The sequence below is a fragment of the Austrofundulus limnaeus genome, unplaced genomic scaffold (assembly GCF_001266775.1).
Source record: "Austrofundulus limnaeus strain Quisiro unplaced genomic scaffold, Austrofundulus_limnaeus-1.0 Scaffold67, whole genome shotgun sequence".
Taxonomy (NCBI): Eukaryota; Metazoa; Chordata; class Actinopteri; order Cyprinodontiformes; family Rivulidae; genus Austrofundulus; species Austrofundulus limnaeus.
In genome coordinates, this window is record NW_013952469.1 from 1,687,710 (window position 1) to 1,705,240 (window position 17,531).

General features: G+C 39.5%; 2 protein-coding genes across 2 annotated transcripts in view; one reads left to right on the forward strand and one right to left on the reverse strand.

Annotated features, from left to right (window-relative positions):
• Positions 1-270: 270 nt before the first annotated feature.
• On the forward strand, positions 271-8,628 carry cyth4a (cytohesin 4a; the record flags this gene model as incomplete). The annotated part of the gene is given in 12 exon segments (XM_014010306.1): positions 271-353; positions 572-636; positions 2,974-3,037; positions 4,065-4,183; positions 5,528-5,608; positions 5,729-5,841; positions 6,098-6,246; positions 6,713-6,824; positions 6,910-6,986; positions 7,059-7,130; positions 7,224-7,372; positions 7,554-8,628. Coding segments are annotated over 12 exon segments (1,169 nt in total), but the record flags the coding sequence as incomplete, so codon positions are not given.
• A 1,188-nt stretch (positions 8,629-9,816) lies between these two features.
• fam83fa (family with sequence similarity 83 member Fa) overlaps positions 9,817-17,531 on the reverse strand; it is an 11,960-nt gene continuing 4,245 nt past the window's right edge. The window contains exons 2-5 of the mRNA XM_014010307.1: positions 16,566-16,733; positions 15,211-15,332; positions 11,796-12,589; positions 9,817-10,611 (exon numbers count right to left, since the gene is read on the reverse strand). Coding sequence (XP_013865761.1) covers positions 10,559-10,611; positions 11,796-12,589; positions 15,211-15,332; positions 16,566-16,733 — 1,137 coding nt within the window. The 3' untranslated portion in view covers positions 9,817-10,558. The remainder of the gene's footprint in view (positions 10,612-11,795; positions 12,590-15,210; positions 15,333-16,565; positions 16,734-17,531) is intronic.

Sequence of the window (17,531 nt, forward strand, 5' to 3'; positions counted from 1 at the left end):
ATAAAAATCCTCCACAAGTGAGGGTAAAAAGCCTTTTTAATGGCTCAGAAATGTGCAGACTTCTTCCTCGTTAAAAAAAGGAAGATAAGCTTGTATTTTCAGTCGTATTCATTGACCACTTCTCTAAGGATGAAGCCGTGATGCAGACTGGTCAGAGAGAATGAGAGTGGGCGTCAGGGAGGCTGACAGGGCTTTTTCCACAGCTCAACATGCATTAAAAGCTTCATGCAGAATTATAACAACCCCAAATTCTTTCTGTTGCCTCACCAGCTCCACCAAAACTGCCCCTGGCTGAGCGGAGGCAGGGTGACAACTTTAAGACTCACAAATCGGAGCTGCTGGATGACATTCAGGTACTGTGGTGAATCTTTTTCCAAGGTTTTTCATTAAAATGCTTCATTATTCTTCTGCGTGCACAAAGAAAGCCTCGGTTCATTCACCACCTTTTGATWTGAGACATAAAGAATCTGAAGGTTATCTGGTAAAAGCAGTGGGGCCTGAGTCACCGCACTGATGTAAAAACCACGCCTCTGTTTTGTCACTAACGTCTTCATCATCACACTCCTCGCAGAAGCTGAGGCTGGAGATCGGTCCCATCATGCCTGAGGCGCACAGACCCCAGCTGAAGCAGCACAGGTGAGGGCAGCTTTTACAGAAGCTCCTCTGAATCTGAATCTGCACGACTTCATCTTTCTGTCTGAGCCGAACTGAAGCCCCTCAGCACCCCCCCACACACACACACACACACACACACACTCACACACACACACACACACACACACACAGACACACACACACACCATCCTCTGCCTCTTTCAGCTCACTGAACTGAGTGAAATGTCTTTCCGACTAAATGATTTTTTTTGCACGGTGGGAAAGTTGCCATGGAGACAGCAGCCCCCCAGCCCCCCCCCCACCCTCATTTTTCTCTCTCAGTCTTCAGCATTAAAGCCATGTTGTCGTGCGTGTGTGTCTCTGTGTGTGTAACAGTGTCTACACACACCCTCCTCCTCCTGTTTCAGCTTCAGCAACACATTTAGTAGTTTCTCCTCTCAGCTTCAGCTTCCTCCTCCTCCTCCTCCTCCTCCTCCATTTGTTTAATCCTCTCCTCCTTCTCCTCTGCACATTCCTCCCCAGTCTGCTCTCTGCTGAAACGTTGGAGCTGTAAATTGCTACTTGGTGGTAATGACCACATGACAAATAACAACTGATAAAAATAAAGAGAGGAAGGAAGGAAGGAAGGAAGGAAGGAAGGAAGGAAGGAAGGAAGGAAGGAAGGAAGGAAGGAAGGAAGGAAGGAGCTGGGAGTCAAAGAGGCCGAGCGACTCGACGGAGCTCTATTTAGGCAAAATGCAGCCACAATAAAGAATTAATGACAAAGTGGTTGAATAATTACCTGAGTTCAAAGGCAGCAGAAAGGCAGAGCTCATCACATCTCTGCAGGTAGACCAGGTTATATATGAGCTTTAATGTTTAGTTTTATCCCCAAAATCTGAAAAAAGTTGAAAAGTTGTTTCATTTATTCATAATGGGACATCATAAATGTATGAAATATTAAAATAAGGAAGTGCACCTTTGAATTTAACAGCAGCGACACGTTTCTTCATGATTCTGTGAAGCTTCTCGTCTGTAGAGACCTGAGGAGCTCAGGAGCTGCTGAAACCTTCTGGATCCTGGCTCTTTGCTGGATTTATTGTCTAAAAGCTACATAAGCATTCTCATTATTCAGATTGTGTTTTTCTTTCGTGCATTTTTCAGAATCTTGTTCCGCAATCTTTGTGTCATTTCAACAATTCATGTTTGAAAATGTTCAGAGATTTCAGGACACTCTGGCTATGACTTTGGGTTTTTCAGCTATTTATACTTTTTTTTTAACTATTTCACTTTTTCAACCAGATTTTTACCATTGAAAATAAACAGAGCCGATTATAACAGCCAAAGCAGGCAGGGCCAGGGGTCCMCCGGAGGCTGCTGGGAAGATAATAATAAAAAAGTTTAAACAACAACATAAGAACTCCAGCCAAGTAAAATCAGGGAGTTTGATGCAGCATACATTAAGCATGACTTCACAGATATTCAATAGTAAACAAAAGTGAGAAAAAACACTCTAAAACTTTATGTTTATTTACATATAATGCATTTTTTGTCAGTTTGCAAAGAGCTACCCAGCCAGAAGCTAATGCTGNCCACCCACCCACACACACACACACACACAGCTTGGTTTGGTGGTTTGGTTCCGATTCTTCAGAAGTTGAATGGTTTCCACTAGATGATGAAGATGATTTGTGAAGCAAAGGGCTCAGATGTGAAAAAGAGGTTACAAATTTTCAGCAACCTTTAGCGTCTTGTTAACCTTTTCACACCTTTAGCTACTGTTCTGCTGCTTTAGCTGTAAGTGAACTCATTAAAACAGTTAGCTGCCGTTCTGTTCCTCTCTGCATTTAGCTACAAATGGTTTCGGCTCATTTTATAGCTGATTGCACATTTTAACTCTGTTTGAGTTCCTCCTCCTTTTCTCGCTGCATTCAGAAAGCGATAATGCTCTACAGGTTTTATGCTGCTGCGTTTGGCTTTAGTAGCTGCATTACTGGCATGTTGACCACAGTTTCTCATTTCTAAAACTCGAACTGAACCACCAGCTCACACCCCCTGATTTCTGAGTAAATGATCCGAGACAAAAAATAAAAACTGGTTTAGTTCCAGCCATCATACAAAACCAACTAAACAATTTGCCTTATTGTTGTGTTATTCTTATGAATGATGGCAAATAACAAATGTTGTCATTCTTCACACAAAAGAACAGAGATGTTATAATATTTTCTTCGCAGTTTTACGTAAATTTCATTCATCTGACTCATTAAACAGTTTAAGAAATATAAAAGCAACAGTGAAAGCTTAAAAATGCTAAAAAATGTTAACCCTGTAGCTCAGTTTTTAGCTTGACTGATAAAGTTTTGATGTTTCTTGTTGCAGTAAAAGTGTGAGGAACAGGAGATTCCTTCGTGGTAAAAAGAAATTTAACATGGACCCAAAAGTGGTAAGCTTTTCACATACTTTATTTTTTATTACTAAACATAAAGGACATAATAAAACTCTGCATTTGACCAGGTATAGTGTTTGTAATGGGGTATTAAAAACTGATATTTGTCCAAACCTCTGATGTTTTTGAGAAATAATTTCTAGCACTAAAATCCTAATGAGTAAAACAACATCAACAAAACTATTTTTATCTTTTAAAGGGTTTACTGTTTTAAATGTTATCATGAAGTTTAGTCAAGCTATGAGGGTTGAGTGTTTTTGACATAAGGAGATGCAGGTAAAAAAAACAAAAAACAGCACGGAGTCCAACAATGCTCCGCCGGTGAGTGAGGTGAAGCTGAGGGACTGAAAGGACTTGATCTGATGAGAGAAGTGGCTGCAGCTGTGGCAGGAGAACCAGAGAGCAGGTGCAGAGGAGACGAAAACTGGACCGAAGGGGTTGAAAAAAATGAAACAAAGCAACAGAAAACCATCTATCTGAGCTCATTTAACCCTGACTCTCAGCAGCAGCCTCTGCAGAACTCCGCTCAGCGGATGCAGGTTTGAGAAAAGTGCGACAGGCTCTCAGAAGTGCAAACAGTGCAGCTGCAGCCACGCAGAGAACGAGCAGCAGCGAGAAGAACCACATCCTGTTGCCTGAAGTGGTGCAGAAGCGTCTCGTCACCAGAGCTGCCTTCAGTCTTTCCTCTCTGGCTCATCTGATAAAACTGGGTCTCTGGGCCCGCGAGCTCTGCCGGAGCTGCAGGTCTTTAAGTGGGACTGATGTGTAGAAGTGATTAGTGGAAGTTCAGGGTGCAGAGTTCATTAATCTCTTCTGCTCCTATGTGTTGATTAATAAAGATAACAGAGACTCAAAAGGTGAAAACCTTTCTTCAAATGTGACGTCATTAACATAAACAGTGCTGATAAGAGTTTCAACCTAAGACAGCCCACCCACTCTCAAATTCTTTTTTTTTTTTTTTTTTTTTTTTTTTTTTTTTTTACCTTTTATTCAAATCCAGTTTTCATCTGTTTTTCTGCTGCAGGGAATCAAATACCTGATTGAAACTGGTTTTCTTGAATGGAAGGCAGATTCAGTGGCTGAGTTTCTTTACAAGGAGGAGGGACTGAACAAGACCGCCATCGGAAACTTTCTGGGAGAAAGGTACAGTGGTGGAACGACTCACATGTGGTCTGAACAGGGGGAAAAAAGCAGCAAAGACAGAAGCACAAACTGTTTATTTTAGCTTTAAAATGGATTTAAACCCAGAATAAATCGAAGTCACTCTTATGGGGTGCCAAGTAATTTCACTAACTAGCCTATTTTTCATTATTTAGCTCACTCTTCTTACATTTAGCTAAATTTTTTTTTACTAAATGTTAAATTTAAATGTTAAAAAATATGTTGAATATTAGGTCTAAATCCTAAATCTAAATGTTTAAATCTAAATGTAAAAGTTAAACCTTAAATGTTGAAGTTCACATTTAGGTATTGGAATGGAACGCAGCCTTTGCTGTTGGTGCTCGGCTCATGTTATGACATCATCATCCTGAGACAATAGCAACCGCTCGCTCCAATGCAGCTAAAGCTTCCATACAAGACATCACACTTGCAGTTCTGGCTGGAGTCTGAGCTGCTTTTCAAACTGCTGGACCACAAGGACCACCCAATATTTGTTTTTATGAACATAAATATTATCTTCAGCAGCGTTAGAAGTGTTAGCAGAAGTTAGCGTCAGAGAACCAGGATGATATCATCAACCTGTGACAAACATCAACAATGGCCACAGCTAGCTGCCGCTAACTCTGCTGAAGATAATATTTGAAATCTAAATTAAAAATGTGTTCATAAAAACGAATATGGGTGGTCCCTGTGGTCCTGCAGTTTGAAGTGCAGCTCAGATAACAGCCAGAACTGCAAGTTTGATGTCTTGTAGGGAAGCTTTAGCTGCACTGGAGTGCTAGCAATTGTTATTGTCTCAGAATGATGACATCATAACATGAGCCCAGCACCAACAGCAAAGGCTGTGTTCCATTCCAAAATACCTAAAGGAACTTCAACGTTTAACCTTTACATTCAGATTTAAACATTTAGATTTAGGATTTAATATTTACATTTATTTCTTAACATTTAAATTGAACATTTAATAAAAAATTAGCTAAATGTAAGAACAGTGAGTAAATAACAATAAAATGTTGGCGCCCCGTACACCTTTGCAAACAGAAAAATGGCTTTATTAAGATAATTTTACAGATGCTGAGGTTATATCTGGTATAACAGAACATGCATATATTGTATGTTTCAACATTAGATGGTTTTAGTCTAAAACTGGCAAGAAAAGGACAATATGCATTCCTTTAGAGATTTAGTTAATTTCTACCTGTTCACCGGGAGGAGGTTGCAGAATTGAGTTTCTCCTCTTTTCCAACTGTTTTGAACTCAGTTCTGAGTCTGTGTGCTTCACCTGTCTGTAGGTTTTGCTGATCTTTGTTTTTAAATGTCACACAGGGAGGAAATGCATCTGCAGGTCCTCAAAGCCTTCGTGGGTCTGCACGAGTTCTCTGATCTGAATCTGGTTCAGGCTCTGAGGTTTGTGAAAATCACTTCTATCTTCAGGCTTGTTTTTCTGCTGGAGATGAAATCTGCTTCTTGTTCTCCACTTTGTGTGTTTTTTTTTTTCTTTTCCTTCACATGTCTGTTTGCTGGCAGGCAGTTTCTGTGGAGCTTTCGCCTCCCAGGAGAAGCACAGAAGATTGACAGGATGATGGAGGCTTTTGCAGCTCGATACTGCGACTGCAACCCGGGGGTCTTCCAATCCACAGGTAAGAGGTGATTTCACGCAGTCCAATTAAAACCGTTTCTGAGTCTTTAATTTGAATGTCTGCTTCAAGACACATTACAGAGCGATAAAAGCCACCGAAACGGCTTATCCTACCTCGAACTGATTGACTTTTTTCACTATAATTACTTAGGCTCTAGCTGAGTTTTATACAGAAAGTCATTATTTTTAATGGCTGTCGTTCTCCATCTGAAACTGAGGGGAAAAAAAACTAAACTGTGTTTTTTTTTCTGCAACAGACACCTGCTACATTCTGTCTTTTGCCATCATCATGCTGAACACCAGTCTGCACAACCCCAACGTGAAAGACAAGCCGAGCCTGCAGCGGTTCGTCTCCATGAACAGAGGCATCAACAACGGCAAGGACCTGCCTACCGACCTGCTCACGGTCAGCTCATCTTTAGGGGGCTTCACTTCATCCTGGTCAGGAGTGTGAAACGGGAGCAATTAGAGACGTTTTCAGATGATCTGTGAATGAAATAGAAACCAAAATAAACCCTGTTAAAGGAAGGTTAATTTTTGTGGTCCAGCTCCTCTGAGATGCATAAGTTTATAGATTTAAAACCATAATAAATCAGGTTCTGATTCCTCACTGCCACAAGCAGACAGAAACAGGATGTTTTCACATGGATACAAAAAGCAAACAGACACATAAACTCATAATTAGAGAAATGGATCCATAAGTTTCTGGGGAACTTGTTAAAAAAGTTCCCTCCATGACAGCTGCTGTCATTGTTTCTAGTTTATTTTACAGAATCTTTTTTTTACTGTTAACTTTTGGCTGCATTATGCAACTTATTATTTCTTTTTGGTTTACTGGACGTCTTGTTTTACTTTGAAACATTTTAAAACAGAAACTGTATGCGAGCATCCGCAGTGAGCCTTTCAAAATCCCAGAGGATGATGGGAACGACCTGACTCTGACCTTTTTTAATCCAGACAGAGAGGGCTGGCTCCTGAAAATGGGTGAGCTGATGGTCTGACTGTGCAGATCTGAGGATTGTAGGTTCTTTCACCTGGTTTGAAACATCTTTCCTCCTCCCTGATGCAGGCGGTCGGGTCAAAACGTGGAAGAGGAGATGGTTCATTTTGACTGACAGCTGCCTGTACTATTTTAAATACACCACAGTGAGTTTTCTTCTCTCTGAAAAAATAATAAAATAACCTCAGTTTGTGTTTGACATCAGTTTTCTCCTCCAGGATAAGGATCCGATCGGGATCATCCCTCTGGAGAACCTCGGAGTCAAACAGCTACAAGACTCCAGCAAAGCGGTAAAGTTTTTAAAACATTCATGAGTCAGCAGGCAGTAAGAAGAATATTAAGGTCAATGGGAAGCTCATCTCTGTAACTGTGTGTTTAAACAGTTCTGTCTGGAGTTATATAACCACAAAGGACAAAAGATAAAAGCCTGCAAGACGGAGAACAAAGGCCGAGTGGTTCAGGGCAAACACCAGTCTTATAAGCTCAGCGCAGCCAGCGCTGAAGAGCGGGACGACTGGATTGATGCAATCAGGTGAGAGGCAGCCCGGACAGCTGTGATCATCTAAAAACAAAAACAGGAAAACAACAAATACTAATGAAATAGTTCCAAAGGATTCTTACTGCAACAATAAAAAAAGATTTAATCATTTCAAAAGTCTCCATCCCTCCTGCTGCTCTCAGAGGCTTCAGCCTGAATTCTTTTTCTTTTTCAGGGCGAGCATCACCAAGGACCCATTTTATGACCTGGTGTCGATACGGAAGAAGAAGGCCATCAGCAACACTTCCTCACAGGACTGAAGCTGCAGACAGCTCAGGATCTCTGACGTGTTTTAATGAATCCTCACGAGCACTGGCGATGAGGGGAGAAATGATTCAAACAGCATTTCACGGAAAAACGTTCAAACTAGGAACTGACGCTTGTGGTGTCGACGGGGAACGGCAAACTGCACGCAACTATTAGAGTAAAGTGTTCGTAATAGTTCTGAGAACTGAACGCARGACTGATCTAACCTCAAAAACTGACAGTTCAAAGAGTTTCTGCTGCAGAAAGAAGGGAGGAAGTTTCAGGGTTTTAGCTTGTTAGCATTAAGAGACCTTATCAAATGTTGAAACAAGAGGTCTAAAAAGTTCTGTACTTGTTAATTATACTTTGTTTTTCAGCTTAAAGAGTCATCGAGTAGAACTAAAATATTCACATATACCGTGACTACAAGGAAATGTAAAATTAGCATTAAAAGCATTAAGAAGAGATAAAAGTCTGAGAAAAAAAAGATAAAAATGATGCAGAATGTCAACAGAGCCAGAAACAGGATGCATTATAATTCTCGACAAGATGCAAACTGGCTACAAAGTAATATAAAAAACTATAAAACATAAAAATATATAGTAAAATTACCAAAAACAAAACCAATATGTGCACAAAGTCATGCAAAATCCCTGCAGAGGCTCAAAGAATAAAAGACAGTGAAGAATCACTAAATTAAAACGTGAACTTCCTGTTTTTCATTATTTACTTCTCATTTAAACTCCTTAAACATGATTCATGGATGTAAAAATAAGAGCTCAGATCTGACGGTTTGTCAATTTCAGGAGAAAATGTAGTTTTTTTTCACTTTCAGTGCACAGTTTTCTGTAAATGTAACAAGGCGACACTTTGGTTCCAAGAAATGGATGTAAAAATAGTTTTTTAAAGGTTTTGTTTTAACTCATGGATTTTTGTCTGTATTTGTATGCATGTATTTAAGGTGTGATGTAAACAAACTGTAAAATAAACTTTTTTATATATAACTGAGTGGTTTTATTTGTCCACCAGATGGCGCCACATCATCGTTTCATGTTGAAACAAAGCTCACATTTAAATAAAAACTTTCATATAAAAATCCTCACCACGAAACCAGAAGGACGTGACGTTAGAAACATGTTTGTTTTATCAGATGAACAGATGAAGTTGTGCGTGGAGTCTTTTCCTGTCAAATACTGATGGTGGTTTCCTGACAACACACCCTTCCAAAATAAAACAGCTTTTATTTTATTCAGACTCACCTACAAAACGAGACAAAAACACATTACTGATGTGTAACCACTGATTTATCCAGCAGCTACACATGTAAAAACATTAAAAACACCCTTTTCCTGTTAAACCTTAGAAAATAAAACTCTTGACTCATTTGTCTTAAATCTGTCGATTGACTGATTTGATGGTTTAGATCTTTTTCTGCACACAACTTCCTGGAACTTTGTGTGAAACTGTCTCTGCTGTCACTAAACGACTGGATTATTGCAACATATTTACTGAAACTCAACTCTGCAGTTATTTTCAGTTGAAATGGTTCTGATTCTTAGATTTTCAGATTTGCTGACAGTCAGGTTTTGGTCCGCTCTTCTTTAGGTTTAGATCCCTCCTCAGTTTTTCATGCATCATGATGAAGAGACATGACTAAACCTGCTCCTTCCAACCGTTTTATTGAAMTTAAACTGAAATCTTTGCAGACAGAAACAAACTGGTGTAAGTTTTGGGTTCAATAWGAAGTTTTACTCCATAAACAAACTAATGAACTCCATGAGCAACCAAACCAAACTTCTGATTTTGTAAATAAAACTTTTAGATCACGTCCTAGTTCTAAAAATGCAAGAAAAATGTTTGATCTCACAGTTAGATTTTTTATTAAAGCTTTTTTGTTTAACTGAATATGTGGAAGACCAACTTATGTTCATAGAGTTGARATTCACTTGGAAAAAGCTGGAAAAAATAGCCTGATTTTAATTAGAATCTTTCAAATGACACATTTTTAGTGTCTTCCAGAATTTAAATAGCATTTTTTTAATCAGTAACAAGTTTTAGGTGAACACATTAGACCTTTCGTTTGATTAATTAAAAATACAGCTTTCATTAAATGCTGTCAGACTCAAACAATTATGAAAAAAACTTCTTTAGCAAAAAATAAAATTAAAATAAATAAATAAAAAAACAGATTATTTGAAATCCTGACACGAGGTGATTTTATTCAGACTCGTGGATCTGTTTTACCACCTGAACAGATGGAAAATAAAACAGTGAAATGACAATGAGGTCAATACATAGGAGATAAAAATGTTATTTAATTGAATTTCCTTCTACAAATTGTCATATTTCTGTTGATGTTTTTTCATCTAATCRGTCTTTTAATCACAGGAAGTGTTTTTTGCACATTTTCATCTCTTACTGAACTCAGCTGCAACTCAAACAACTGAAGTTTGAATCTGAGGSCAGTTTATTCAGTGTAAAAAAAAGCTTCACACAGTTTCTTTGTCCATTATTCACAGCCTGTAAAACAACACTTATTGTGTTACTAAGGGTCCGCAGTAAGGTGACACTCTGAGGCACAACTGATCACTTTTCCTGTTTCCACAGCAACCAAAAAGGGCCGTAAGTGTGATAGAATACACCTATATACTGAACGATGAAATACAAGAGTTAAACAGAAAAAAAAAACACTGAGCAGTGAAATAATTTAATACAAAATCTATAAAAACTGTAGGTTTGGCAGTGAGATTCCTGCCTTCAGAAGCGTTTTTTTTTTGGCCGCGAGCTCCAGACTTTCTGCAGAACCYTCTTCAGAGTGGACCTTCAGCTCAGACCAAAGCCACCTCACAAACAGCCATAAAGTGACGTCAGCTGTCCAGTCAGCTGATCCTGTGACTCAGCTGCTGCACAAACTCTTTGTGTAACAATGTTTGCTCATGACTGGATGCAGTTCTTCTTCGAATGCCGGCGCCGGCCTTTATATCCTCCTGAAACAGAAAAACAAAGAGTCATCCAAACATTCAAACGTATATATTTAACAGCATCCAAGGCTTCTACAGTTAACACAAGAATACTGAGACTAAAACGTGTCTAACAGAAAGAATGATCAAAATCCACCCTTTTCTCCGTGCTGCTCCACCATCTTTTTATTTCAATACTGAAATTAACCTCTTCAGCCCCAAGGGGTCTTCTTGACATTTTTTTTTCTCAAAATGTGTGTATCTCAGCTTTTACAAACTRTACTTAAATAATCTTGGTATCAAAATAAAACTAACACTTGGGTGGGTTCATCAGAAGTGTAAGTGTTACAACAGCTGCTGCTGTTTTAGAGATATTGGGGATGGAACAYAAATTATTTATTTTTTTCCCTCCAACCTGAAGAATTTTTTRKWTWYYKKYMWWWWWAKCCKWTTWAAAKCKWWAWMYAWRKYGSRWAAAACTCTTGGAAACKATAAATCCACTTGTGGATATTAACTGTGCAAAGATTCATGCTGCTAAAATGAACTGGAGCAAAGTTACAGAGGTTTTAGTAAAGAAATAATTTTGTGTTTTGCCATTCTGCACAGGACAGACCATGATGGTACAATCGATAAATGTTCAGAAATCTTAAAATTTGAATTGCTAAAGTTATTTGTTTTTTCTTAACTGCCTAAAAAGACTTATTGAATGTTTGTTCTTTTGAAAAATTATCCAAATATTTATTTGTTGCCATATATACTATATTATATAAAATAATGAGAAATTATATTTTACTTCAATTGGATCATATTCACTCAAAATTAAGTAAAAAAAAACTTTCAACAAATTTTGGTATCTGATTTGACTTACATTAAAAAAAATCCCTTTTTTTATTTTACAGATTTGCAATGATGCCATTTTGTAGTTTTACTTTCTGATTCAACTGCTGATGTTTGAACTGTTTGGTGGATGTAAAAATAGATTATTTTTCTTTCTATTGATACCAAACATGTCCAGGTTCACCTGASAGATCTTTAATTAACAGAAGTTAGAAGAAATAGAAAACAGGAAAATGCTGTTTTGACCCTGGTAACGGGGGTGCATGGGGTTCAAGAATCAACTAAACAGATTTTTTGTTTCTTAGACTGTTTATCATGAATTAGAGAAGAAACTAAGTGTTGCATCCATAAAGAAGATACATTTGAGGACGTACCGTCTTCGTTTCCCGTGTTGATCGTTTGCAGAGACACACTTTTCTGAAGCACCTTTGAAGGCCTCTTAGGTTTGACTTTCAAAGGTCCCGCTTTCTCAGCCATCTCAAACGAGTCCCCCAGTTCATGTCCTGCAACGCCATTCATCTCTGGCCCTTTATGGTTGTGGGCGGGGCTCTGAGGAGTGACCACACCCTCCTCTATAGTCTCRGCAGTCTGATGGTCTCCCCGGCTTTTCAAGAAGTGCCTGAAGGAGCTGCGTTGTTTTTTCATGCTTCCCGCCTGGTTCTTCATCGGACCTTCCTTTCCGTCCTCGTTTCCCTGCTTTGCCGGGGAAACCGGACTCTGCGGGGGGGACGCTCGGCCCACCTGCTCCTTGCTGGAGTGGAGGAAGCCGTTCTGCAGTCCGTTGCTCTGACTGAGCCCGTTGTAGAGCGAGTCATTCTGGGTGGAGAGGTCTTGCAAAGACCTCGTCAGGCCCAAACTGTTCCCAAAAACCAGAGAGTARTTCGGATTGTGGTACTTGTGTGCGGGCACCTTCAGGTTGACCTGTCTCGAGTCGCCGACCGACACCTGAAAGCGAGACGTTGAGATGGGCAGGGGCCGAGCGCGCTCCACCGGTGGCTTCAGGGTGGGCTTAGGAAGAGGGGGTTTGGTGATGTTGAACTCCTTGTAGAGGTCCACCTGCTCCGACACCGCGTACATCTCCCTGAAGTCGCCGTCGAAGAAGTCCACAATGTGACCGGACATGACGGTGATGGTGTTCCTGTCCAGCCGGGACGAAGTCCAGCTGAAGCTGAGGGGAAACAAGAAATAACCTCAGAGCATCGAACTTTCAGGAGAATCTACAGACAAATCAACTCCTCGATAWGAAARARTGGATTYGGTGCAATGTGTCAGATGTTTTTCAGGTGGGGATGTGGAGACCTGCAGTTCTTTGGTTTGGTTTCTGGGGTGATCATGCAGAATATCTCAAATCTACTTAATACTGCAATCACAAATTTTGTATTGGATGTTCGGTAATATAACTTTTTAATTATGTTTGGAGAGTGGGGTGTTTATGTATTTTTATTATTAATTGCAAAATGTTTTATTTTATATTATTTTAATTTTTCTGTTATTTTCTTTTCTTATTTTTATTATTGTTGGATGTTGTTTTGTTTTTATTATCTGGAGGACTACGGATGTAAATTAGCCTTACGCACAGCTGCGACCTGCGCACCGCAGCACAGCGTAGCGGAGACGCTTGTAGTATATCCGGGGTTACACTGCTTGCGTTCCGTATCCGCTCCTCTGCGGTGCGCAGGTCGCAGCTGTGCGTTTCAAGTCCAGTTTACTCCACCTCTGATCCGCTCCGCTCCGCTTCGACAGACGTGCAGGAAGGAGATTGCGCGATAAATTCAGTGATAAGTGTGGAAGGCACAGCTAAATATAATTAATTCTGTGAAAGATGAACTCCAAACACAGCTGAAAACCATGATATCAAGGCTTTTGGTATCTATGTTGAAACTGTCTCGCTGTCGTCTTTCTGAAACTTTTGATTTCAAAATAAAATCCACGTGTATCGTGTGTGTACACGAATGCTTCATGTTACGTTTCCATCTGCTTCCCAAACAGAACCATACATTCTGACAGCATTTGTGTAGAAATATATCCACATATTTATTAATATAGCTGCAGTTTCGACATTATTCTGACAAATTATCCAGCCTAAAAGTGTCTTATTTTGAAAATACGGATGTTGTGCTCATTTCTTTTCCTGTTTGCGCGATGTAATCTTTAAAAATTGACTCTGGCGCAGCTCCGGAGTCCYGCAAAAAAGGCTAAATCTGGTGCAATGCATCAAATGTTTTTATGRTTATGTTTTAATAGCACACTGCCCTAATAAATAAATTCCTTCATTCATTCAAACCAGACATTTTAAAAACTCAGTTCATCAGTGCTGATCCATCAGCTCCACTGAGCAGGCGCCTGAGCACCCATACTTCACTTCTAGTCAGAAGGTGTTCAAATGTGAGTCATCAATGACCGAGTCAACTTTTTATTTGACACAGATCAGTCATGCTAGTTTTGACTTCAGCTAATTTGCATTCAAACTATGAACTGAAAGCAGTTCTGTGGTCAGTTTGTGGTTCATGTTGCTGCGTGGCGTCTGGAGCACCCATAGTTCAGTTTGCAACAGGGAAGGTGTGTCAAAATTACAGACATATTTAACTTGGTAATAATGCAAAGGATTATTACATTAAAAATGGTTGTATGTATATACATCCAACACTGATTTGATTTTGATTTGATTTATTTATTTAACAGGAAAAGATTATTAAAAATCACTGAAGCTTTTGTTCCAGCTGAAGTGTGAGGGTTAATCTTTGGTGTGATGTGTTTGTTTCCAGCTGGTTGATCACATCAGAAGACATTTTTATTCCTGCATTATTTTCACACATCAGGCTCGCTCATCAATTCTAACAGACTGATCAACAACAATATTTTTACCCTCAGGACACGAGCACAGTCAGGTTCAATCAGCAGCAGCATGTTTTCACTCGTTTATTACGCACCAGTAAAACTTTCAGATGTTAATAAGAAGCTGGAACAACAGATCTTCTCTTGTCTTTTATTCTATTCCACTTCAAACTGGCAAATAACTCTTTAAGTTCAAGTTTATTTATATAGCACCAAGTCAGAACATATGTTGTCTCAGGGCACTGTACATAAAAAGAACAATCTAAGAAGAAAGTATCTTTACAGATACTTTCTCATAAACGTTCAGAAAAGTTTCATTTTTATATGTTTTACTTTAAAGTGCTTGTGACGTCAATTTTTTATATAAATGTGAATGCACTTTTTGAAAGATAACATTGATAATATATTGTAAAAGATGTTTTACGACACTGAGATGAACAGTTGTTGAGATATTTGCCTGTGAAGTAACAGGAAGTGATGTCAAAGGGGAATGTCTGCATGTAAGCAGAGCGTTGCTKCAATAACACAGATTTTAGAGAAGAATCTGATGTTTATTTAGATTATTTTGAGTCTATCAGAGAGACGAAGAGGAGTTAGAGTTCAAATAATATTGCTCAATAAAAGCAAAGAGGGTTGCTTTTTGTAAAGAGTTCCCCTTTGATGTCACTTCCTGTTTCACTTTGACTGAGGCAATTTCAAAAGAAAATATGCCAGTTATGTGACAAAACGGGTAAAATCATGTGTTTTATGCCAAGTTTCTTAAATATAAATATGTTCTCTTTGACTTTTTGTATTTTAAGTATATGCATGTCACAGGCACTTTAAATTCTTTGTCATGTTTTGATGCACTTCAGTCGGTCCTGCGAGTTTCAAATGACKTTTTGAAATCAACCTTATTTCATCGAGAGGACAAAAGCAGAGCCTYAAAGCTCTGATCCACTGCTTGATATTCACCTGTAGGTCCCAAACATGACTTTCTCTCCGTCCACRAGCATGTATTTGGAGCCCAAGGACCCGGGCAGCTTTCCAAAGGCCAGGGCCAGCCCTGCGCCCCTCACCATCCGCACACGGAYGTTCTGCAAAGACACGCCCACTTAGTTACACATTTCAGGTGATCCATGAGTAAACGCTGTGTCACGAGCGCACAAACACCCGAGTCAAACTGAGCCGTCACTCCTGACTCTGTCAGCTGCGTGTGTGGACAAACTGGGAGGAGGCACACAGGGAGGTGACGTATCAGGTTTCCCCTCTTTGGATCGCTCCTCAGGATCCCATGAATGTTCACTTGTTAGAAGTAAGAGTCACAGAGCTCAGAGGAGGCCTTTCACAGTGTAACAGATACTCAGCTACTCCAAACTCAACTGCTAAAAGTTTGCATACAGCAGATAAGGCTGGGTACTGTGTCTCGGAGGGGATCGGGTGACGGAGCGGCTCAGTGATATTCAACAACGACAGTCATTTCTATCTACTCTGGAAACACAGTAAACGTTTAAATAATATTTTTTTCTAATGACACTTTAATATAGGCATTCCCTTTCCTTATAGTTTGTTGAACCGTTTCAGATGTGTATTACAGCATGATGGGTAATTTGTAATTTGACTGGTTCAGCAGGTTTTTATGTCCTCACCGCTGCAGGCTGCGGTTTGTTGTTTACCACCTTATTGGCAAACAGAACAAAGAGGAACCAGGTTAAACAAATGAGACGTTTAGCTGACTAAGAGCCTCWTCAGGTGTAGGCTTGAACATATGAAAGTGTTTTCTCCGTTTGACCTATTTGTCTCAGGGAAAAGAGCGATCAGATGTAACTACAYAGAAAATCAAGAAGAAGTAAAACCWGGAAACTACCGGTACTCTATGAAGAGTTTTAAAAGCTTCAAGTTCATCTTTAGTTTGTTCRAGTCATGATTTACGCTGTGAGCCACTAAAAGTGATGCTTTAGAGTCAACTAAARAATTAAAATTCAACAAAAACTACAGAAAAACTACTGAGGAAAAAAACTAAAAGGTTTAGAAATGGATCTGTTTAATAATGAGGAGTTGAGTTAAACATTTTCATCGTAATGACAAGAAGACTGAGCAAAAAGATTCATATAAAAACTAAATCTGCATTTTCGTAAGCAAAGTGAATGYTTAGTCCAACACATGACCTTTGTGACATTTTAACCTGTGAAAACTCCTGCAGTCTCKGACAGCAGCTGAAACCCTCTGCAGGCTCCCATGTTTCCTTTTTTTGTTGTAGTTGAGGTGTCAGTTAGCCTCCTCCCTGTGAGGCGCCCCGTCATGTTCAGTTTGCAGAACTTTCTGCTCACCCGCAGATGCATGGCGTTGATCTGCAGCCGAGAGCACATTTCCAGGAAGTCGGGAACTCCCCTGGCATCCAGCACCACATAAACAGCCACGGCGCGGCGCAACGTGGCATCCAGCAGGTCCTGGAGGATCTGCAGGTCTGTCAGAAAGTCCATTACGATGGCCACCACCTGGAAACACATCACAAGTACTCACTTAAACCTGTCCTCACATACAAAGACTTCATTTATCTGCAGACATCCATCAGTGAAAGTGAAGATTTATCAGGAAGTGAGTGTAAGATTAATGTGATTTTATGCATTTCATTTGTGTACATTSACTTAATTAAAACCTGTTAAGTGTACAGAATAGTTCAGCTTCTTAAGGAGACTGAACATGTTTCATCCCTGATTCAAACAAAGAAATTCAGGTTCAGATCCTGAAAATGTGCTGTTTCTAAGATCAACATAATCTATATTTTTTTCAACTAAAGTCTCCAACATGACTGGAATACTGTACGTTTGTTTCATTTCTTCCTCCTGTTAAACCTCTCAGACCAGCCTGTTTGGTTAAAACCTTTAAAAGGTTTTACTTTGAACCGGGGCAGGTTTTCCTGCAGATTTAAAGCTTCTGTTACGGGTTTTTAACAGCAGCTCCCGCAGCAGCGGATTCTTTGGAAGAACTCGTTTTCCGAGGTGATTAGAAAACAGTTTGGACACCTTCCAGTGACGGTTATGAATCACCTGCTCAGCTAAGTATTTATTTTATGTTAATGTTCGTCTTCAGTATCACTGAAGAGCAAAACTTTCTGGACATCCTACAAACACAGTGGATGTTTGTAGTCAAGTGTTTCATCTCTTCATTAAGCTTTGATTGAGTATTAATTTGAGTATTTTTTTAAGTTCTGGATTGTTTTTGTTGTATTATATTCATCACTGATGTAAAAAGTGAACTATGTTATTTATGAATATCCGTAGGCTGTTCGCACC